This window comes from Semicossyphus pulcher, unplaced genomic scaffold (genome assembly GCF_022749685.1).
Source record: "Semicossyphus pulcher isolate SPU_LCO1_2020_fin unplaced genomic scaffold, fSemPul1.0.p SCAF_11, whole genome shotgun sequence".
In the NCBI taxonomy this organism is placed as follows: Eukaryota; Metazoa; Chordata; class Actinopteri; order Labriformes; family Labridae; genus Semicossyphus; species Semicossyphus pulcher.
In genome coordinates, this window is record NW_027211615.1 from 10,899,868 (window position 1) to 10,923,806 (window position 23,939).

The following is a 23,939-nucleotide window of genomic DNA, read 5'->3' on the forward strand; positions in this document are numbered from 1 at the left end:
GATGGTAAATGTATTTCCAGCTCTGTATTAATATATGTATCTCTTTTGTATTGCTTCATTTGTAATTTAAAGTACATCATGGTTTGATAGCATAAATACTGAAATTAATGATGATTGGAAACTTACAAGTTACAGTTTTCCACTGTTTTGCTGGTTGTTCCACAGTCCACCATTTTTGATAGCGTGAATGGTGCCCTTTCTCCAGGAGCTACACCCAGTGGTAGACAGAATTGCACAGTGAAAGCAAGGCTTAAAGAGAACCAATCAAAATACAGATGCCTATAGCCATTACACTTTGCAAACAACATTTAAGTCATCACAATAACATCTTTTCTATCACAGATTTCCCATACTAATACAGACCCACTTCTAATATTTGCCCTTGGACTGACTTTTTATTTGTCCCTCTGTATGTTTGTGTTTGTGTGTGTGCAGGAGCACTGCCACGCCGTCTGCCTGGACTCTGGGATCGACTACAGGAGGCTGGACAATGCTGAAGCAGGGAAACTCTACTACCTGTAAGACACAACACAATAGTGGTCGGATTTAGTCATCTGCTAATAGACAACTCATCTTTGGGGTCTGGTATACAGTGAAAAATGAACTTGCATCCAGAATATACACACAAGCATTCACATCCGTACACACACGCGGGAAATGTTTGTGCACATGATGAAGGACAGATGGAGAAGGCAAACAGATGGATAAATGGGGAGAGGCAGACTTGGAGATTTATAAAGACCTACATTACCTTGAGAGATCCATGAAAAGCAAGAAAGAGGAATCAATAGAATATGAGAAAATGGCAGAGCTTGAAAAGCTAGTTTCCTATTTTTGCTCATTACATATACTCCGTTATGAACACACAGGCGGACAAACAAGGTATGAATGACACTGCTGTTGCTCATCGCTGGATTGGACCTTTCAAGTGCTTTCGTCTTTTCACTGTATGTAAATAGACACATCACACCCTTTTACCCAGAGTTAAAACACAAGCACACACACAGGGACACAAACACACACACTTCACAATGTCATTTTGCGTGTATTCACAAGCTAATGCTCGTGTTTAGAGCCCAGCATCCTGTTTTTTACTGATGGAGTGAAAAGCTAAGTACCCCCCTCCTGTGCACTCCTCACTGCCACCGTTTGATGTGGCCACTTCAACATTATTAATTTCATATCCTATTTTGTCATTCCTGTTTGTCGCCTGTGTGTGTGTGTCTTGTTCAGCACAGGGGAGCCGGGCGCTGAGGCCTTCTTGGATGTGCTGTTCAAGGAGCTGGCTTTAACACAAAAGAGTGGTGAGGAAGTTAAAGAAAACATCTACTCTTGTGGATATATGCCCATTGTTCCACTTGCTCCATTATTTAAAGAGACATCAACATTATCGTAACGTATGCTCCTAGAGAATCATTTAATCTGATGCAGCATAATATTACTTTTAGCATTTGGAGTTGCAGTATATTAATAGCATAATTCTGCAAAGTATCAAAACATTAGCTGTCTTTCATGGTGGCCATTTTTCTCTGATCACATGCTAAAGTTGGGAAGTTCAAATGCTGTTATAATGTTGTACAACTGCACAGTAAACATAGGGAATCCTTATCACTTCACCACTTCTCTTTTGATAACCAAACAAAAATGAATTTGATAGTATAAATCTGGAGGGACATTGGGTCATGTTTCAAGATAAAACAACATATATTCTAACTTGTTAGGTGTCAACAGCTATCTTCCAACAAGTTCCAAGCTAACATTGTCGTAAGCTAGCTAAAATTAACGTTAGCTAGAGATTTAAACCTTTTAAAATCGTATCAGGTAACACTATAAAACTGTAATGTTAGCAAGGAAGGGGTTGAATGCTAACGTTAGCTGTTTTCTAGCTAATGACTCATCAAATATGTAGTTTTATCTTGAAATCTGGCCCTGTATCCCTCTGTATTTTCACAACATGTTGTCTTTTCAGTTGCTGATCAATCAGGAATCAGTGAAATTATTTAGCTTAGTAAGATCCTTTTTTTATATATATATATACAAGATTGTTATCCACATTTATCTACATTAGATGATAAGGCTGTCGGTATGCATAACTTTTGTTCAGAAATCTACTAAGGAGGCCAAATCTTTCAAGGTGTATGTCAAATGCCCTTACCCTGGCTAATACCCAATCCCATTCATTCATATGGGTGACATAATTTTTTATCAATATATAGTTTCATTTCAAGAAATTATGTACAAATGTTGTGCAAATGTTTTAGCTTTGAGCTTGTGATGACTCTCCAAAGTTCCAATGATTAAACATTAGTCACTTGCATCGGTGTATGAGAAGGTCTTTGACGTGTATCCAATAAGAAATGTCCAGAATAAAAATGACTTGGTGATATTCCCGTTTATTGCAAAAAATGCTAAAACAGACGAGATGAGATGAAAGATGCTAACTGTAAGAACTGTTTGTTCCCTCCACCTATGCCCAACTAACTTCCTATTTCTTGTGACCCATTACCACAACACAATACACACCCTAGTGGTCACAGTAAATCACTCTAACAATATATACACCAAACTATTTACAACATAAGACAACAATAACACACATGCTAAAATGGCTCCTACTGAGCTAAACTAGCTAATCTAAAGATTTTTTTTGGGCCATTTGCCTTTTGTGAATAGGACAATGGTTCCTGGTTCAAATCCTGGACAAAGTGGGTCTTTCTGTGTGGAGTTTGCATGTTCTCCCTGTGCATGCGCGAGTTCCCTCCGTGTACTCCGGCTTCCTCCCACAGTCCAAAGACATAATGGTTAGGTTCATTGGTGACTCTAAAATTGCCCATAGGTGTGAGTGTGGAAAGTTGTCTGTCTCTATGTGTCAGCCCTGTGATTGACTGGCGATCAGTCCAGGGTGTACGACGCCTCTCTTTAACTGCTGAGCTAAACTGGCGCCCTGGATAAAAAATTTAATTCAGCTGTAGATTATTGAATTATTTTAACTCCTTTGTAGATTTGTATTTAACGTAATGATTCAACTATAAATGTGATGGTAAAAACTATCATATCAGGATATGTTATACTGTTGGGTGTGTGTTTCCATAGCAACAGGCCCTCGGTTGCTCACAGTGCTGGGCAGAGACGTGACTCTGGAGAAGACCTGTGGCTCCATCGCTGACTGTACTTTTGAAGAGCTGTGTGGCAGAGTGAGTTTCACATTAACACATATTCTGAACATCTTACTTATTGCTGTGAATGATCACAATCTTGGAAACACATGGAAGGACGTCCTGCTGCTTAAACCAAAGATACCCCAGTTACACAGCATGCATCTAAGACTACCTGAGCATGCGAACGCCCCCAAAATCCACTCATCACTAATCAAAACTGCTCAAATTCAAAGCCCTTCTCTCTCCTCTTTATTGCCTCTGTGTTCTGTCTCTTCCCTCCTCTGTGTATTTATTGTCCCGGCCTTTGCTCTCAAACTGAATCACCTTCCCTCCATCGCAGCCCTATTTTCCGCTCAATGTCAAAAAGCAAGTCTATTGACAATTTTGTGAATAGTTGAGCCCGTTGTGCCTCAAATAAAGCAGTGCGGTATAGTAATCTGCTGCAAAGTCTGAAGCCTGACGGACAGCGGTGAGCTTTTGCAGGCATCCGAGCTTCAAGGCTTTTTCTTCCAGTCTGACATATGTTGGCACGTCCACATTAATTTTGAGAGCAATCATCCTGAATGGCAAAGAACCAAGGACAGGGACTAAAATGACAGCCTGAGCCAAACATACAGACTGCAGCATCCATACTGTGCGCCTGTGTGTGTTTAGGGCTGTTGATTAGAAACTCATCTCTAACTGCAACTTGTTTTCCAGCCTCTGGGTGCCAGTGACTACCTGGAAATGGCTCGGCTCTTTGACACCGTATTCATCCGCCATGTTCCTCAGCTGACACTGACCCTGAAGGACCAGGCCAGGCGCTTTACCACCCTCATAGACAACTTCTACGACAACAAGGTACTCCAGCTTTTGTACTAGCTACAGTGGGGCATGCATGCAATGGCGAGCATTGCTACCAAGACTTCCTTTTCCGTACGCTGCCTTGTTTACAGTCCAATAAGCAACTTGAGAAGCGAGCGTGTGTTCAGATCAAAAAGCAAACCAAAATTCATGTCAGCAAAATAAACAGCATAAATTCATGGTTCATTAAATCCCCCGGAGGAGCGCCCGTTCATCATTTCCTGGTGGGTCTCAGTTTGACTGTAAATAGTAAGTTACACAGAGGCTGCGCTCAGGCTCACGTCAGCGGTATGAACCCGAAAGATTTTCTTGTAAATTTAGTCGCAACTAACGGGTCTCGAGTTCGGCGAAATTACAACATCATGATGCAGATTAGTAAAAAGTAGAAATTCAAGCTTTGTCAGGTCTGTCCTCAAGAGGAGAAGAAAACAACTCTTAAAATGCTTGTTTGTGGAATGGAGGTCGGATCGCTCATTTCTGATGCTTTCAGAAATTATTATGAACACCTCTGCACTTAATGATATTGAAGCTATTGATGATGACATTGAGGATGTTGTTGATGTTGATTAGGATATTCATGATGATGATGATGACTATATTGACCTTGTTGATGTTGTTTATGATTATTAACAAAACAAAAAAAGCCCTGTGCACTGCCTGTTGGCACCTGTGTCCGATCGCAGTTGAGGCTGTTTGTAGGAACCTACTGACATCGTTCCCTGCTGTCTTGGTCGATGCTTGTGTTGTTTTAACTCTCAGATGTACGTTGCTTTGGACTAAAGCGTCTGCTAAATTAAAGTGAATTTGATTACTGTAAATAGAGATTTTTAAAGCACCAACCATTACCCAAAGGTTTGCATTCAACTCGGGGCTTTTGTTGCCCCTCAGTCATCATCTCTTTCTTTACTGTTATATAATACTGTATAAAAATATATTATAAATTCATAAAGTGCCCAAAAAATAAAGCCTACAGTGCTTGATGATAGAAGTGGCTATGGGCAAATCACTACACTATTTCCTCTTGCAAAAAATAATATTACTGTAGTATATAACCACTGCATTCTGTAAGCCACAGTAGAGTAGCAACCTTGTATTCATTTATTAAATTAATCATTTACAGCATCAAAGAGGAAATTTGATTCAGAAAAAAAAAATGTATATGCACTTAAATCTTCTCAAGGATGCAATAAAAACATCTTTAAGTGACAGCCTTTAAAGGACACAATGAATGAATAGTTTACTGCCCTCGTTTTGTGTTGATCACAGGAAACAGGCACTTAATCTTTAATATATCGCAAATAAACTGGACATTCCCGTGTGTCATCTTCCCTCTTCTGTCCCAGGTGAGGGTGGTGCTGCTGGCGGCCGCTCCTGTAGACCGCCTGTTTGTCCACAGCGGAGGGGAAGATGAGAGGGATCGACAGCTGCTGGATGACCTCGGCCTCGCCGGGGTAAAATCACATCTACCACAACAGAATACGACGAGTTATAACAGCTGTCTTAACTATAATGTCCCCAAGGGGAATTTGTCTTACAGCCAGGTAGAAGCAAAGGACATAGGACATAAAACATAAGATGCAGGTATAAAAAGCACAGCAAGATGCACTTCAGTTCAGATCAAAGTGTTGTATATTGGTGTGTGTATTACAAACTTATTAAAGGGCAGTAATACAATAAAAGTGCAACAAGTCAGAAGCATATGGGGTTAATATTTGATGTAAATTACTCAAATTTTTAACTAAGCTTACTAATTAGAGTATGAATCTGTCTGCTTTTAAAACTGTCAGGAAAGTTTCACCGAGCACTCACATAGATAAACACTGACTCATCCTGCAGGTCTGGAGATCAACAGGCACCTTTCTTTCAGTTTCAGTGTATCAGCCGCTAACAAAGCTACGTGTGCTCCTTCTTTCAGGCTGCAGCCGAGCATCTGGCTCTGTTCACAGCCGAGGAGGAGATCTTTGCCTTCCAGAGGACCGTCTCCAGACTCACAGAGATGCAAACAGAGTCGTACTGGATGGAGGCCGACCGCAGACACAGCAAGAAACACACCTAACATCCTCTACTGACTGCCATCCTTTCTACCTCCCGTCAACACAGTACCTCATTAACTACTGACACTGCATACGAGAAGATAACATTTAGCACAAATTGAAAAGATATAATCTATTTTAGGAATAAGCATCAGGTTACTCCGTACCACATCCAAGAAACACTTGTTATCAACCTAAATGTGCAACATGATACCTGTTCTGGATTGGGATCTGACTTCCCTTCATCTTATGCATGTGTAGTGTTTTTCTGTTCTCTCTGAGGTGTGCTCTCTCCCCCTTGTGGACTATTTCATTTAAGAAAGTGTAAACCTGCAGCATGGGTATAACAGAAGGCAAACAGGTGTCTACTTTAGGGAGAGGAAGCGGGAGAGTGTCCCTCAGAGTAGTCAGCTACCGCCCTCTAGTGGGTGAATGTGAAAGGGGTGAAATATTCTCAGTCTGGGCGTCTATAAATCTGTGTGGTTTTTAATAAAACCTCAACTGTAGAAGCATACATGTATATGTTATAAGTACTGTACAATTGATGTATTTCAGTGTTTGTTAGATTAGTATTTCTTTATTCCAGGTCTGACGGTTGCTATTTTAACACTGTACCTATGTTACTATCAGAAGGGGAGATTTGCATTGCATTTATTCAAACAGCAAACTTCAAGTGTTAATGTTAATAAATAGATAATTAACACAGACGCTTGAGAAGGGGATTTGGACTCTTTAATCCAGACATTTCTAAAAGTCAAATGTTGTGTTGTGTAACTAGAGTAAACCGTCATACATTTTACCCGCCTCTCGCCCAATGACAGCTGGGATTATGTCCAGCCCCACGGCGATCCTGAACAGAACACGCGGTATAGATAATGGATGGATGGATGGATAACAGAGGCACACAAACATTCGAGGCCCTTTAAATAAGAAAATAATTTTCCTATTTTACATGCAAGCAGTGACAAACAATTGTTTACTTATTCGTCATATTTTCATTTACATTCTGCCAGTTTTTGCACATCAAATGAATTTATTCTTTTTGCATCTGAAGAGCCTCTTTTACTTTCTTTGTCTATGTACAGACATTTTCTTTAATTACAGGGAACAGAAATTAAAAGAATGAACATCTGAGCTGAAGAACTACTTTGTTTTTTATGACTCACATCTCTACCACAACATTAAACCTGTGATATATTTAAAAGGACAAACTTTAAACATCTTTCTTGCTCTTCATTTATATTATAGTTACAATTTAAGGGAAATAGCATTCTTTCTGTAGTGCAGTGTTTTGTAACTTCCTCCTTTAAGCCTGTAGGTGGCAGCAGAGGGCAACCAATTGCAAAAAGCTTGTTATTGCGTCCATGTAAGGATGAGGTCATCCTAGTGCACCACTCTGTCTTGGACCAAACCCGCCCTGACAGCTACAGTCAGAACAGTGAGCAGCAGCTACAGTCGGCAAATCACGAGCCGAGTGTAAAATAATATGTGTACCAAGTGTTCAAGCAGCCAGTATCGTTGCGTTGAAACAATAACACAGGACTGGATATATAATCTAATAAGACTGAAGCAACAATATGTGACTCAGTGTCCAGTCTGTGTGTGCAGGTGTGTGGGTGTGTGCACAGATGCATGTGCATGACGTGTACCATAAAAAAGCGCTTCAGTCTGGAGAAAGGCCCTGAGTCTGTGCCACCATAACTCCCAATTAAAGAAAAATCAATCACGCCCTACTCCGAGGCCCCTAATCCAATCAGAGCATTATGCTGTTTGGGGGAAACATCAAGCACAAACAAAGATGGCCGCTGTGCTTTGTGGTTGTCTTAATTGGATGATTCACGCTGGCTTAGAGGGGTGGTCCTAGTCTCCATCCTCTCTGGGCCACATTCTTGATACCCCCTGCTGACAGAGGAAAGGTGGGAACAGTTACACTTTGTCTCTTTCTTGCCCCTCTTTATATCTGTTGGCTTTTCAGGTGCCTTCAGATAGACCCCAATATGTCCTAAAAGGTACATTTCATTTAAATATAAGATTATAAGCCTTAAATGTGAGAAGGCCAAGAAACATGAATGGAATCAAGTTTTGAGGTGACATTACCTGTAGAAGAGGTTATGAAGTGTTAGCTTAAATGTGTCCTATGCAAGAAGAAAGAGTAAGAATACAGTTGTTACAGGGATTACATGTGCCCTTGCCTGTGTGCATGAATGTGCACTTCTGCAATGCTATATTGGTCCTCAAAGGGGCATTTAGGGTGAAGCTGGCTTATCTTGGTGCAGAGAAATTGGCCATACGCCAGAGATACTGCAGCAGGGTACTTAAAGGACAGGTCTGACACTTATTTTGTTCCACCTCACATAGATAAACACATGTGAAATAAAAGCTACCAGAACAGTTTGTACAAAAACACACACTTATTCAAAACACACAGGTGCAAATCTGTACCCTGATAAACTAGCTCATTGGGTAAGTCTTAGGTTGAATGTGTGGTCTTGAAGAAAAGTGGTGAAACTTATGGAAGTGCAATGCACAGAGGCATTAGCAGTGATTCTTTTTTTCAAAGCTGTTATTAGTTACATGGAGTTGTCATTAGATCATTTCAGCCTAGGTCTTCTAATCATGCTTGAAAATGGCATGCAAATACACACAAGAAAAATCACACTTTGAATTCTCTTCAAATTTACTGGAGATATGCTCAGTTCTGATATTGTAATGGTCCAGGATGTTATAAAGTAATAAGAAACCAATTTCAGTCTAACACAGTTGGCTGCGTACAATATTTCTGCTCACACACAATCACACACTCGACACCCTGACTTCCCTCTGCACATCCAGTGAGCAGTTAACTCCATAGTTCTCTGCAGGAGCCAAACTGCTGCACTGGGTATTCTCTTTGATGTGAAGGGAACAAAAAGAATCGCACAATGTGTGTACGTGTAAACCGACTATCTGCTGTAATCCTGTACAGTACAGACTCCAGACTGCTGCCGTAAATGAGCGTGTGTGTGCTGCACCATTCTGTCTGGTTAAATGTGTGTCAATGAACACAGCTAAACAATGGCTTCCAACCTGTTCAGAGTGCATGTCTGTCTGCTGGCTGATTGTGATGCTGTGATGAAGATCCTCTTATAAAACATATAAACCAGGGCGATATAGTGTTAATATAGAGAGCACTGAATAGACTATACTGCAGGAAATGTACCAAAAATAAACAATATGATATTCTCAAATAATAATAAAATATAATTGATGAAGAATATACATTTTAGCACCATGGTTTAATGCTTTTATTTTGAAGTGTTGTTTTGGTCAGCTGTGGACGCGCATTCCTGCACACAAAGCGCGAGCACGTGCAGCTGGACGAGCACCTTGCACATCATTCAGTCCTCCGTGAAACAAAGAAGATGTGAACGAGGCTGTTTTGATCCAGTCAAGGTGGAGGAGGAGGTGGAGGGAGAACCAGAGCATCACTTACAGGACGGAGGACCAGCTAGGATTTCTCCCCCCACCACCCTTATCTCCTTGGCAATAATAAACGGGTTGACGTCATCCTGAGCGAGGTAGATCGGGCTCCTAAGGAGAAGGGGGCGTGGCCTGAGCGCCGTGACAGCCGAGATTGACAACCTGGTTCGCTGCACAATCAGTCCCTAAAATGAAGCCATTAGAGGAGATGATGTGAAAAGGATAATATCAGAGCACATGATACGCTGTTTTAGATGCTTTTAATGTGAAGTAACATTTCCGTTACATAATAATGTCAGAGTTTAACGCTTCCTACTGGACAAAGCAACATGTGCTAAATACAATAAGGAATACAAAATAAAGTACAAATATAAAACGATTGACGTAAAAAATATGCAATATTTTTGATACTTTCCGTGAATTATTGTAGTCATTTTAAGCAAAAATGTGATTTGCCTTTCAAATGTGAGTTATTGCTCATTTTCTTTGTTTTATACAATATTAATTTAATTATCTTAGATTTTGGGGAATGTTGATCGTACAAAATAAGCTATTTCAATATGTCAAACACCTTTTTAAAAAAAACAACAACTGCAAAATAAATGGCTTCCAACAAAGTATAAACCTGTAGCGCACCTTTAGGCTTTATGCTAGTAACAGGAAGATGTAACCCTCCAAAGTAAAGTGGGTCAAATAAACACTCTGTAAACAGCACAAATTGGCTTTAACGCTAGAAATCTTTCTAAAATTAATACATTTATTGTGTCTATGTTGTTTCCTTCTATTTCTGTGCCTGTCAGTAACATGTCAGGACGTGTCCCAGCCTCCACCTGAGCGCGGACAGCTCAGTCCTGTTGGGCTGCAGTGTCTCTTTAAAAGGCGATCCCATGCTCGGGATCTAGGGGGCTGGCCCTTGATCGACTTGCTTGCGCGTGTCTGCGCGTGTGTGTCTGTGTACGTCAGTGTGTGTGTGTATGTGTGTGGAGAGCAAATCGAGATACAGTAGTAACCCAGAGTGAGGTGGCAGTCTTATTCCACATCGACACTGACTTGCCCTGCATACATCCTATCTGTCTCTGTATCGCGAGCGCACTTAGAGGAGTGAAAGGAGGAGAGAGTCAAGATGGCATCTGGAAGCGACCGAGGACAATCCGGGATCTAGTCTTCTGTTTTTATTTGATTCCACGGAGCGCAAGTGCTTGACCGTGCAAGGTATTTCATTTAAAGTGTCCAGAGCGGATTTATTTCCCACAGAGATGAGGTCTGACCACTTTCTCCTCTGCCATTGATCTTCAATGGGTGGATTTAGACTCTTGCACCAGGACGGGATTTTGTGTAGAGCTACTATTCACGAGCGAGTTGTGTTTTACATTGAAGTAAAGCAAATATCTTCATTTAAATATGTGTGTAATCTGTACATTACAGCTTAATTGACAGAAATAGGTTAAACCGACTTAGCCGCTGTATTGTACATTATCGTCCAGGCTGTATTTTAACACGGCTGTAAGTGAATGTGTTGGGTTCATTTTTCTCTCTTTCTGTCCTCAACAGGCGTTAATAACTAAGTTGCTCCTTGTTGGAATAGCAACAAAGGACAGGCGCGCGCATTCATGGGACGCGACTTTGACAGCTCTTCGTTTCTTCTCTTGTAACTTTATTACCTGGCAGCTGGGGGTGAGATCGTGACCGGAGGAGGTAGACCATGGCTGAGGCTCAGCTCCCCGACCCACTCCCGGACTTGGACGTGGCCATCGATCCGGACTTCGAGCCCCAGAAGCGGCCCAGGTCTTGCACCTGGCCGCTGCCTCGACCTGACTCTAACGCGGTGAAACCTGGGAGTCATGACACAGATATTATCCCCGAGGAAGAGGACGATGAGGAGGACAGTGCAACACCTACGGCCATTAGCATCAACGGCTCTGGAGTGGCTACGGAGGACCAGAGCAGCAGGAGCCCCGTGCCCGACGGAGCGCTTTCATCCCCCGGGCAGGAGAGCGGAGGCTCCCCGCTGTCCTCGCACTCCCCGTCGGCCACCTCAGGAGCGCTGACCTCCAGCGGCTTGGCCGCCCAGCAGACCCCGAGGAAGGCATCATCTCGCCGTAACGCCTGGGGGAATCTCTCCTACGCCGACCTGATAACCAAAGCCATTGAGAGCTCTCCGGACAAGAGACTGACACTGTCCCAAATTTACGACTGGATGGTGAGATCCATCCCTTACTTCAAAGACAAAGGCGACAGCAACAGCTCTGCAGGATGGAAGGTAAGAGTCCCACTCACCCACCCTGCCCCCCTCCTTCCTCCATCAAAACAAAAACAAAAAGCATGTGGCTTGTAAACCCACTGACGTACACACAGACAGACACACGCACACTATTATACCAGCCTGTTTTTACGAGCGTCTATTTGGGAAGTCTGGCTCTCATTATTCCTCTCATTATCATTCTAATGGCAATTACAGAAAACGTCGTGCAAATGGGAAAAAATCACATCAGGGAGGCATTAAAGATCATTAATCTCTTAAATCAGCGTGGGGTTAGGTGACCTGCACGTAATGATCTTTTAGATCAACCAAAACATGAGACTTATTCCCAGACACTGACACTGCATCAGATGCCTTTGTCTTTTTTATGTGACGTTTGTGATGTGCATAGCATCCCTCTGAGGCCACAGCCGCTATCACATGGCTGGAATTAGAGCAAACAGAGACGTTGTAACCGGTTTGTCTGGAAACACAGTAGCCTATTTTGAGTGACGCAACCCCGGTTTAAGGCTGAGAGAATGATACAATTACATAAGACAGTTTACTGAACAGCAGCTAATCCATTCATAGGACGAGGAGTTGGATGTAAACAAAACGATTTGACATTAATGCTGCCTGGAAGTGTGAATCCTGAGAGGACCTCTACACTGTAAAAAATCAATGCGTTACACTTACTTTCATTGAGTGTATTTGAGGTTATGAATAGTGATATTGTATAACTTAGTGTTTTTATATTTAAAGGCTAAATTTCCGTCATGCTACTGTAACACTGTTTGCTGTTTGTTATGTAAACCTTGGCAGGGATCTGTCAGTCTCTTGGGTCAGGTAGACAACTGCCAAGGTTGCTGGTTCTGCCATGGGGGAATTACATAACCACTGGGTTGCCGTGAGTTTGGGTGAACTGTTAGATGATCTGCATGATCTGCCCCCCAACCCCCACCCCCCCCAAAAAGACACATGGGACCCGCGGAAAAAAAAAAGAAGCAGGAAAGGAGGGAGGGGGTGCATAAGGTCAGAGAGCAGAGATTAACACCCATCAGGGGCTGGAGGAGCAGTCCCATGGGGCGGGGAGCCTATGGGCCATATTTTGTCAGGCTTCTCAAGTTTTTGGTATGTGATATGCTTCAGTGAAGAGCAAAGAGGGAGGCCGTGTGTGTGTGTGTGCGTGTGTGTGTGTGTTTGTATCCCCACCAAGTCAAGGCCGGGTTCACCGTCACCGTGCAGGGCTGCTACTCCTGGAATTTCGGGCATGAGGGCCAGCCTGTCGGTGGTTTAGTGTTACGCAGGGTCTGTCAATAAATCTCACCTCACAGCCTTTTTTAGTTTTCTCATAAAAGACTCTTTTCATAACAGACTATAGCTGACTCTTTTTTTAAAAGAGCGTTAGCAACAAATTGTGTCATAAAAGAATACAGTTTAGGATGATCTGTGCTAGAGATGATCCGATACCATTTTTTCCCTACAGATACCGATTCTCATACCTAGACGTGAGTGTTGGCCGAGTAACCCTCACATGCTAGTGCGATTAAAAAATATACACTTTAATTGTGGAAAACACTGATTGCTGATATTAAGCTAGCTTATGCCCCTAAAATGACCACGTTGACTTGGGTTTTTCAGACTCGGGAAGACCCGCTTATAGATGCCGATTGTCTCTTTTCCCATTGCCAGTGGAGTATACTGCTTTCGGTATTTATCAAACTTGGCGCCGTCAAATTTGGAACGATGTTTGAGCGCTGCTCGGACGGAGACGGGCGGAATTTGTAGCTGAGATGACAAGGAGTCGCAGAAGTTACCGACGGAGCATAGCATCGCGCCAGAGAGGTGGCGGAGATTAACGTGTCGACCCAGGTTTTGTGTTCCCATCAATGCCGGAGCCGAGGTGATAATTACCTGGGTCTACTGCAGAGTCATTTGACCCAGGTCTGAATGCTGATTGTAACCTTTCCCACTAAACAAAAAAGCCGGGTGTTAGCGGGAGTTAGCGGGTTTTTTGACCAGTGGTAAAGAGGCTTTAGACTAACATTACGCTCTCTGCTAGCGCCACACTGTTGTTGTTGTTTCTTATTGTCCCACGGTAATTAACCCTAAACCAGTTGATTTTAGACGATAATTGGATCGGATGGGTGCATTGACGAGCATACTACCGCATTCAAGGCTGTTACCGATAACAACACTCCTACCTCTAACAAGGTTGCTCAGTTTAAAGGCCTGAGCGTGCCACAAACTGCACTTTGCTTTAAGTAAAAAGCCCATGAAACCAAAGACGTCCCGCAGAGCCAGGTGTTCAGAGGTTTACCTCCATACAGGGACTTTTTCACAGCACCTTCCCTCTCCAATTCACTCTGAGACACTCTTGGGTTTCACTTCCACACAGAGCCGGGGTTGAACACCTACAGTTTCATGCAGTCAGGGCACCTTTGTTGAGGAGATTTGCTCAGCAAATCCGAGTAATCCCCCTGGGTTTTTCTCCCAGGTTCCCAATTACGTCATGCTGTTTCATATCTTTGTCAGTTAACCATTAGCCCTCGTGAAAGCAGGTTAGGACGGCCAAGCATGACATAAAGAACATTTTTTTTAAGGGTTTCTAGGTTTTGAACGTCAGTACTGTCAAGTTGTATCAAACGCTCGCTACATTGACTTATACTTTGATCAGAAAAATGTTTATCAGTTTTAGACAACTAAGGTAAAAGTTCTTGTTCTTAAGTTTGAGTTTAACTGAATTTGAACATTTGAGAATTTTGGCTTCTTCTGATGAATGAAAGAAAATATGTTTTGTCATGTTGGAGCCTCTTTTTTATACCTCACATGTCTGTGTTTGAGTTTAACAGCAGGATTTTTTTCATAGGAGAGCAGGTCTGGTTCGGAGCTGCTGAAATGTGTGCTAAGAGAAGCTTTGGCATGGCGGGGGAGTGACTGGCTGCATCTTAAAATAGCACCTGTAAACACGCCTGCAAGTGTGTGTGTGTGTGTGTGTGTCTTTCACCTGTGTGTCTTTGCATAATCGAGAGATTAGATGCACCTGTGTGTATTTGTGTGAAAGTACACAGGCGGGCCCGTACATCCGTGCGCGTGTGTGCAAGTATTCCTGGCTGCAGTGAACCTTGTGCTCTAGTGTTACTTAACCCTGCTGTAACACGCTCCCTATTCCCAGCAGCTGCCCATCACAGGCCAAGACCCAGTTATGTCACAGTGACACTCAACACAAACACACACACATGTCTGATATTCTCATTAAAGGTTGTGAGGTTTTAACAGCCACACACACATTCACAGTACATACAGTTCTTTCTAACACAGATATGGATGACAGAGTTGTCATGTGTGTTTTTAAACCGGCTACACATTCCCACACACAAACATGTTCAGACACACAGCGAGCAGTTGTCTGGTCATGTTCAGGCTTATCACCCTGTGAGTGGCTGCTGCAGGTCTTAATTCATACACCGGTCTGAAATTAGTTTGACTCATTAGAATTCATTCATGAGATGACTTTAATCTTAAAGAGCCTGAGGGTTTCGACGAGGAGTGATTACTGTAAACATGGGGTTGCTTTTTAACACGTGCGTTAGACTTAATGTGCATGTTTAATTGTACATCATGTTCAGCTCAAACCATGAAGCAGTGAGTCATGACCACAAGTGTCAAACACACTTTTTCACTTTCAATCTGTCACTTTACAAATAGATCAAAAAGCAGATTCGCAGAGCACTAACTACTCTCCACACATTCCCCCGCCTGACTTTGTCCGGAGGCGTATGGAAAACAGACCCTCCATAAGCCCGCCAGCCATGTTGATTATCATTTTAATGGCCTAGCACGCTGAAAGTGTTGATTCTTCGGGGCTGAAATTATTTATTGTTCCTATCAGAGCAGGACGGGGTTGACAAAAGGGAAGCTGGCAAGAAAAAAAGAAAACAACATTTTCAGTCCTTTCATTGGCTGTCCATCAAAGTAGGGGGAGCTTTATGTTGGCGATAAGATCCCAGAGACAGCCATGAATATTCCTGTGAGACGTGGCGACTAGTGGCTGGAATTTAAACGTATAAGCATCTTCTGAGGTCTGTGCAGCTTTAAGAGAAATTCTTATGATACTGAAACAAACTATTAAGAAGATGAGCTGGGGGAAAAGGGCAGTATGTGTGAATGTGTATATGTGTGCGCTCAGGTACTTAGAAAACAATCTAGAGGCCTCTCAGATGGACTTGGCACTGTGCCAAGCTGAAGGAACTGAAGCAAAAAAGTCAATAAAAAAAAAAAGGGGAGTGGAGGTGGGGGGGTCAGGGAGGGGGTGTGAAGACAGTAGAAGGAGGAGAAGGGAGGGGGAGCGCAGGGAGTGAATTAACAAGCTTTGCGCTAAATTGGGGTATTACAACTGCCCTCTGGCTGTGATTCCCAATGGAAGGGTTTGTTGGTGTGTGAAGCTAAAGGGGGCGATGGGTTATGGGAACCCACCAGCTCCAGACGCCCCTCCAGGTCTAAATAGTGTCACACTGAACAGTCGAACTCTGTGTGGAGGAAAACCCCCAGGCTCTGTTCTAGTTCCATTTCCAATCAATGGACACATTTTTTTTTAAAGGCCCAAGGAGTTCCCTGTATCAAGCTTCTGAATCTGAAAATTACCCTATGTGGCAAAAAAATATGGAGACTTATGCTGAATGCTGATCCTCTAATTCCTAAACCATTTACGCTACTCCGCAGCTTGAGTCGCCTCCAGGCTTCTTTGAAGATTTTCCACGAAATTTTGAGAACCGGGCTCAAGGGTTTTGCTCCCATTCAGCCACAAGAGCATTAATGAGGTCGGCCACAGATGTTGGGTGATTTTTTTTTTTTGGCTTGCAGGGTTCTCGTTAGTCCCAAAGGTGTTAGATTGGGTTCAGGTGAGGTCGCGGCCCTGTGCAGTTCAGTCAAGTTCTCCACACAATGCAGGAACCCATTCCTGCATGAACCTCTCTTTGTGCATAAGAGCCTAAGAGTTATGTCGAAACTGAAATCACGCTGTCGTCACACTTTGGTTGTGTACTGTAGCATTAAAATTTCCCTGAAAGGAATAGAGACATTTTGGTTATCTCTTGGAAAAAAAGGAAATAATTGCTATCAGAGATAAAAGAGAAAGACTAATCTTGTGTCTGTACAGTAAATCTTAAGCTAACACCATTTAGCTTAGCTTAGCACAAAGGAAGAAAACAAGGGGAAACAGCTAGCCTAGCTCTCTGTGAAGATAAAATATCTGCATCTCAGAGCTCACTAATTTTATTCTTGATCACATTTATTTTATCTGCACAATAACAGACATTTAGAAAGGACACACTGCGGTTTACAGGGGCTCAGACTTAGAGTTTGTGGATGGCGTTAGCTTTATATTTTCGATAGACGTTAGTGGTATCAATCGTCTCCTCACATTTTTTCATATTTTGTTACATTTTTACAATGCAGCGAATGTATAGGCATTCACACTGTTTAACATTAGTTTTTCGGTCCAGCCTTTAACACTTTCAGACATTGTATTTGACAAATCCATTTTGAACTCTCCTGGGTGCTTGTGTTTGTATTTAAGAAAGAAATATAATTTTTGTTTCACCCATCATTTTCCCCCACACTCACCATACCAACCCTGTCACACTCCGCTCGATCTGCTCTCCTCAAAGACACTTCTCAATTATTCAATGCGCTCGGGATGAATTCAGATCACTGTATTAATTTTTAAGAGCCTGTTCTTGGCTAAAGGCTAACCCTCTTTCACAGTTTCTGACTCTCTTCCACTGCTCTTACTCCTCTTTTTTCACTCTACTTTCTCTCACACACACCATCCCTCATTATTTTCCTGCCAGCTCCCTCATTTGTCTGGATGTAAAACACTGTGGTGAGCAAAAACAAGCTGTCCCCCTGTAGCTCTCTGCTGCTCCTCTGAAGCACAACTCTTGAAATCTGTTGCGGGCTCTAATGAATGGAGATAAATCTTGGGCCTCATGCTCCCTACTCCCTTGACTCCTTTTTGTCTTTTTGTGGCCATCATAGTTACACTTAAGTATTTCTTGAGACACTTGAGACATTATGGCCCCATGTTGTTGTTGTTGCTGTTAACATATGTACATTGTAAAAGAAATGAATAGTCTTAAAGCCTCAATGTGGCCCATCTTGGTTGAGCTGTTTCCAGAAATCCATACTTTGATATGCTCCACATGATAGCTAAGGTCAGACAGGTCACGGGATTGTGTGTTTTGTGTGTGTCTGAATGTGTTGAACAGACACACAGGCACACGCAGCAAAAAACAAAGCATCTGCCTGCACATGCCAAGTCTGTGATAGCATCTAAAATACAAACACTCATTAGCCTACATGCTAACGGCCTCATGTACAGCAAGTGTACATTATTCCAGGACATTAAGTAACTAAAAGTAGTAGTTAGAAATTTTGGTTAATAAAAGAAAGTCGAATTTCGTACGGTTGAAATATGCTTCAGTTAGCAGGTGTTAACTTAGCTAATCCCAAAGACTGGAAACAGGCAGAAACAGTTCTATTCAAAGGTAGAAGCCCTCTTTAAACAACACTGTGTTGATTTTTACTCTTTAATTCCTGTACAGAATTAAACAATCTAAACACAGCGTGCTCATGTTTGAGTTTAACAGCTGCTGCTTTGAAGAGAGTCAAGCTAGCAGTTTTCTTGTCTGTCCAGTCTTTTTGCTAATCGAAGCTAATCAGCTGCAAGTCGTAGCTTCAGATTTTCTTGGTATGACATGTTGATATCAATCTTCTCTTGTAGCTTTAATTTTCCTACTATTTTCCTTAAATATACTCTGTTTTTATTTACTTGCATTTTTTAAGGCAGAAGTAGGGAGGTAGCCTATATTAGATTATTTATTAGCCACTATGCTTCAGTCCAAATCCTGTGTTGGTAAGCAAATAAATCTGCAAGAAAAACATCACGTTGTAATATTTGGTTTATTAGTAATAGTGAGCCTGACAAGATAAACTTATACTGGGATTTTTTTTGTATAGTGACCAATAATAGGATATACTTCCTCATTACAGTATAAAACGAGAGCTAGAAGAACTAGAAAGCTTCGGTATCTTCTCAGGGCATTTTGAATCACCAACATTTCTGATCCTGCTATCAAAGCACCCTCACACTGCAAAACTAATCGCTCAGCAGTTTGCACAAAATCAGATTACACTGATCTTTTCCAACTGTTGGTGGGGTGAAAACTAGTGTTCCAGCCAGATAACCCCTTCAAAGCAAACACTGCTGATGTTGCAAGAATTCACCAAGAACTGGGGAATGGAAACACTGATAGAAATGCCTTGTGATCACAGAAACTCCTTAGAAACACAAAGAAGAACAAGACAGCGTTACATCTTAACATACCAGCTCAGTATGGTGGAAAAGAGGACTGTAGTGGTTTGGTTCGTGGTTAGAAACTAGTCTTTAACTGGAGCACCAGGGTCAAACCTCTGCCTCTTAAAAACAAGTTATTGAGTTCCTCCCAGCTCGAGACTTTCTGTTCTGTAGTTAGCCCTGACCTTTGACCTCTCTGGGGAAGGGTTAAGCAAAGACCAATTCTCTCTAGCATAAATTATAAGGAACAGAAAAGTTTTAGTTATTTCAGAGAGAATACGGGAACACCAGTCTGACAGGAAAATCGTGCTATGTAGATGCTGGTCTGAGACAAACCGTCTGTCTGCTGACGGAAAAATAAACAAAATGTGTAGGAAGCCAGCAATTACACGTTCCTCTCAGCCCTGTTTGCTCTATCTAAATAAGATATCTCTGAAAATACACATACGCTGAACAAAAGTGCTGATGGGAAAAAAAAAAAAAACACAACTCTGTTCCACTTCTGCACACAGCGTGCAGAAGTGCACACAGCGTGTGCAGAAGTATATTTTTGTCTGAGGTCTCAATCAGCTGTGCCAAAAGAAGGCACTCATATTTATTAAGGAGGCATCTTTGGCCACCTTTCACATGCTTACAGAGATATTAAAGTGACAGGATTTTGCTGAGTATTAAATTTGATTCATTCTGGTTTTATGAGTTAAAAGCAGCTTTAACTTTGAGGGAGCAAAAGGGTGGCCAATATTGTGCCTAAAGTGTGAAGTGTTCATGTATAGTAAGTGTAAAAATGTAGATCTTTAAGAGATGAAAAGGTAAATACAACTCTAACTTGAAGTAAAAAAAATGTGTCTGGGGCCAACAGTCGGTTATCCTAGCTTAGCATAAATACTAGAATCAGCAGTAAACAGTAAACCTTGGCCCAAAGATGAAAAAGTAACCTACCAAGCAAAAAAGAAAGCAGCTGCCTGCACATGCCAAGTCTGTGATAGCATCTGACATACAAACAGTGATTACATGCTCACAGCTGGGCTGGATTTAAACTGAAATGTTGCCTCATGTACAGCAAGCGTACGTTCTTCCAGGACATAAAGTAACTATAAGTAGTAGTTAGAAATTGTATTTACACGAATAAGAAGATGAATTTTGTATGGTCAACATGGATATGCTTCAAATAGCAGGCGTTAGCTTAGCTAAACTCAAAGACTGGAAAGAGGCAGAGACAGTTCTATTCAAAGGTGGTAGCTTAGCATACATACTTGAATCAGCAGGAAACAGTTAGCAAAGCTCTGTCCGAAGATGAAAAAGTCACCTAGCATAACCTCTAAAGCTAACTAACTAGCATGTTAGTTATTGTTTTTACAATCCACACTTAAAGGGATGTATATGTAAATGAGAAAGTTGTGCTACTAGAGGACTATTTTCTCGCCCATTAACCAGTCGAGAGCAGAGAAAGTTACTGGTCTGAGAATCCCACTGGCATGTAAATATTTTTCTGACAGTCCAATTGCCATGTCCAGTCTTTGTGCTAAGCTAACAAGCTGCTGTCTCTAGATTAATACTTAACATAGAGACGTGAGGCTGGTGTCACCTCATCAACTGTTCCCACATTTTCCTTCTCTTCTTCATCCCTTCCTTCTCTACCAGTTGTTTTCCAAGCCATGTACGTATTAAAACAGCAAACAAAACAGAGGGCTCAAATACAATGGAGAAAATATTTTGTTTATTTCAAACAGGAAGTGGGCAGTGGAAAACAGGAAGTCGCTTTGGCAGAAAAAGACTGTCTTTAAGAGAATATAGTTATGACTACAAAAATGACCATCCTCTCAGCTACCATATGTATGTGTGTGTGTGTGTGTGTGTGTGTGCGTGTGTGTTCAAACTGTGTGTATACATAAAAGCATGCACAGTTATGTGGCCAGGAGAAGGAGAGGGGGGTTACTAGTTTGTGTCCATAGCAACTGATTACATGTCAAGCAGTTGGGGGGGATTTGCAGTTTGGGTGACAGCTGATAACAGAGTGACCCACTGAATACATCTCCCCTCCCCCTGTACTTACACACACACACGCACACACACACACACACACACACATATATTTAAACACACACACAGACTCAGACTGCACATACCTTCTATTCTGGCCTTGCTTCTCAGTTTCTCCGATAACCACATTGCTGAAGTGGGCCCCTTGCTTCTCGGCCACCTCCTCCACTGTAATCTACTCCCACCACCACACACACACACACACACACACACACACACACACACCATCATACCTACACACATTCTCTGTGTCTGTTGCTCAAGCGCATACCTCATTAATAGTGCGTTTATTTTTAAGGCATGTGTTAAAATTAAGAGTGAAGTATATTTTTGGGGATGGTGAAGCAGGTGAATCTCCCTCCCCGCTCCCTCGTCTTCATCTGAACTCTGTCGACAGTCATCTGCGTGTGGCTGATTTGAAGTGATCATCTCTGAATTTGGCTCTCGGAGTCGACTCTCGGCTTTTAAACTTTAATTTGTTTTCTTCTGAGCCTGTCTCTTTCAATTACACCACTCCACCTATCCGGCATTGCAGAGTCTGCTAAGGCTGGGCTGAGCTACTGTTCCTGATTAACATTTAATTGACTACAATAAAGCTTTTTGTGTCGGAGGAGGCAGAAGAAGAAGAAGAAGAAGTAGAGGGAAGGTGGGGTGAAAGTGATGTGCTGTTGACATATCATGGAGGAAAAATCCCTTCATCTTTCGGTGTTGCTCTCGTTCAGGTCTTAAAACCAACCTTACCTGCTTTCCTTACACTTTTAACCCCCGTCTGTGTAAGCCACTGATAGCTGTGTTTTCAAAACAGTTTTTTATAATCACTTGGACGAGGTCAGTTACTTACCTTTCAAAGGCCACCAAGTTTATTGTGCATGTAGGGAACACAGGCACTATATATATATTTATTTATAACCAGAGTGAAGTAACCAATATAACCAAGAGAAAATCAAGTTTTTTTTCTTTGTCAGAAGTTTAGATAAAGACAGGAGTGTTTTAACCCCTAGTCCATCAGGACAGCCCCAAAGCTTTAAAAGTTAAGGAGCAGTTTGCCCCTGGAAAAAGCCACAGTCAGTCAAAGCTGTAATCGATAGAAGCAATAATATTTGAAATTGGTGCCATAGCTGTGGAGAAAGTTGTACACCCATCTCCCATTCTACATTCCTACAACACCCAGCATGCATTGCGCCCCTCCCTCTGAAAGGAACGGCCCAGCGAGAGACGCTGGAGTCAAATACTACCGTTTTCCAGTCAAGGACATTGATCGCTGCAGGCAATGGCTCAGAGCGGTACAGTATCTGAAATACGACGAGAATATACCGGTGGATCGTCTAAAAAATCTGCAGTCTGCATTTCAAACCTGACGATTTTGAACGAGACATGACATCGGAGGCGGGCGTCCTAGATTGAGGAAGTGTAGCTTAGCGAGCTCCCTGGCCTCTGCCAGATGATACTTTTTGCGTAGTCTGGCGGAGGTTTTCCAGGGCCCATTGGAGAAGTGGATATCGTCCTCCAAAGGCACAGAGAGAAATTGAATTTTTTTTCTACCATTATGGCATTAGCTCCCCATAATGGCATGATAGGACTGAGGTTGAAAATCGGCGAACTGGCCCTTTAAAGGACCAAAACTCCTTTTGTCAGATTTGTTTTCACATTTCAACATTCCTGCACCACACAGGAAGTGGTGGTCAGAAACAGGACTGTGTTTGGGAATCGTGGTTGTGAACAAGAGAGGTGATGGCCCTGATGGCAGAAAGAAAAGGGAACCACGTGTGTCTCACAGAAATGCTTCTTGATTGACTTGAAACATACAATCATTTGCATTATTTAGTCCATCTTTGGTTATGAACCATTAGCTGTTTATCAAAGCTTTTGCAGGAGTTTATCACTTCTTGAGAAATCAACAAGTGCTCATTGATTTTTAACCCGATTCCCACAGTGTATTGTGTTATGAGTAGTCAGTGTGCAGGTTTACGCTCCCTGTCAGAGCTACGACTGGAAGCTCCCCAACCACAGAGACGGCACTCCCAGATTTGATAAGCAAAGATTGAGAGTGCCATCGAGCAGCCTGCCTGCCAGCCACCTTTTCAACCCACAGCTTTCTGTGTGGACACACAGGATTCTCTTGTCTCTGTGAAATCCTATAGGTCAGAGTCACACATGCAGCGGGTGTCGGTTTCTGGTATGAATTACACAGCTCGAGATGTGTTGCTGTACACACGCTGGGCTCCAATGTTCCACATCCTGCATGCATCATTAAAACAAGGGAATGATGTTTTTCAGCTCGTTCTGGGCTCACAATTATAGTTCCCATGTTTGTGTGTGTGTGTGTGTGTGTGTGTGTGTGTGTGTGTGCTCCAACCTACTCAGTTGTTTGCATGTAGCCGGGGTTTTGCACTCCATTGTGTTTGTCGGCCTCAAGGTCCCACACACACCATCCTCTTAGCACTAATCCCACTCCTCATGAAGTCACTACTATGGCCCTGAACTTCAGAGATTATGTGTGTGTTGGTGTGTGTGTGTGTGTGTGTGTGTGTGTGTGTGGAGGCAAAGTACTGTTGGATGAAGGAAAGCCATTGTTGATCCTGCTGTAGCTGCTGAGAACTGAAACAGAGAGACGAGGCTGACGGCAGCAGCTGAAGTTACATCAAAGCACGTATGTGTTCATCTCTGTTCATGTGTGCAGCCGAACATGTTGAAAGCTTACACATAAACACAAAAGAGAAAAACCCCTCGTGTTTGTCTTGTGTGAGTTATGTTTTCCATATGTTTCACACGTGACAATAGTTTTCAATTCTTCAAGACTTTGCAAGAGT

At 42.3% G+C, this 23,939-nt stretch overlaps 2 protein-coding genes across 3 annotated transcripts in view; both read left to right on the plus strand.

Annotated features, from left to right (window-relative positions):
* The window catches only part of afg1lb (AFG1 like ATPase b), a 34,758-nt gene extending 27,630 nt beyond the window's left edge, over nucleotides 1–7,128 (plus strand). Inside the window, exons 7-12 of the mRNA XM_069657163.1 lie at nucleotides 436–518; nucleotides 1,234–1,304; nucleotides 3,094–3,194; nucleotides 3,858–3,998; nucleotides 5,345–5,452; nucleotides 5,917–7,128. Coding sequence (XP_069513264.1) covers nucleotides 436–518; nucleotides 1,234–1,304; nucleotides 3,094–3,194; nucleotides 3,858–3,998; nucleotides 5,345–5,452; nucleotides 5,917–6,057 — 645 coding nt within the window. The 3' untranslated portion in view covers nucleotides 6,058–7,128. The remainder of the gene's footprint in view (nucleotides 1–435; nucleotides 519–1,233; nucleotides 1,305–3,093; nucleotides 3,195–3,857; nucleotides 3,999–5,344; nucleotides 5,453–5,916) is intronic.
* Nucleotides 7,129–10,546: 3,418 nt separating this feature from the next.
* The window catches only part of foxo3b (forkhead box O3b), a 48,953-nt gene continuing 35,560 nt past the window's right edge, over nucleotides 10,547–23,939 (plus strand). The window contains exons 1-2 of one of the 2 annotated variants that reach the window (XM_069685598.1): nucleotides 10,547–10,705; nucleotides 11,045–11,753. In XM_069685598.1, the coding sequence (XP_069541699.1) occupies nucleotides 11,196–11,753 (558 nt within the window). In that variant the 5' untranslated portion in view covers nucleotides 10,547–10,705; nucleotides 11,045–11,195. The remainder of the gene's footprint in view (nucleotides 10,706–11,044; nucleotides 11,754–23,939) is intronic. The other variant, XM_069685599.1, reaches the window with a different exon arrangement.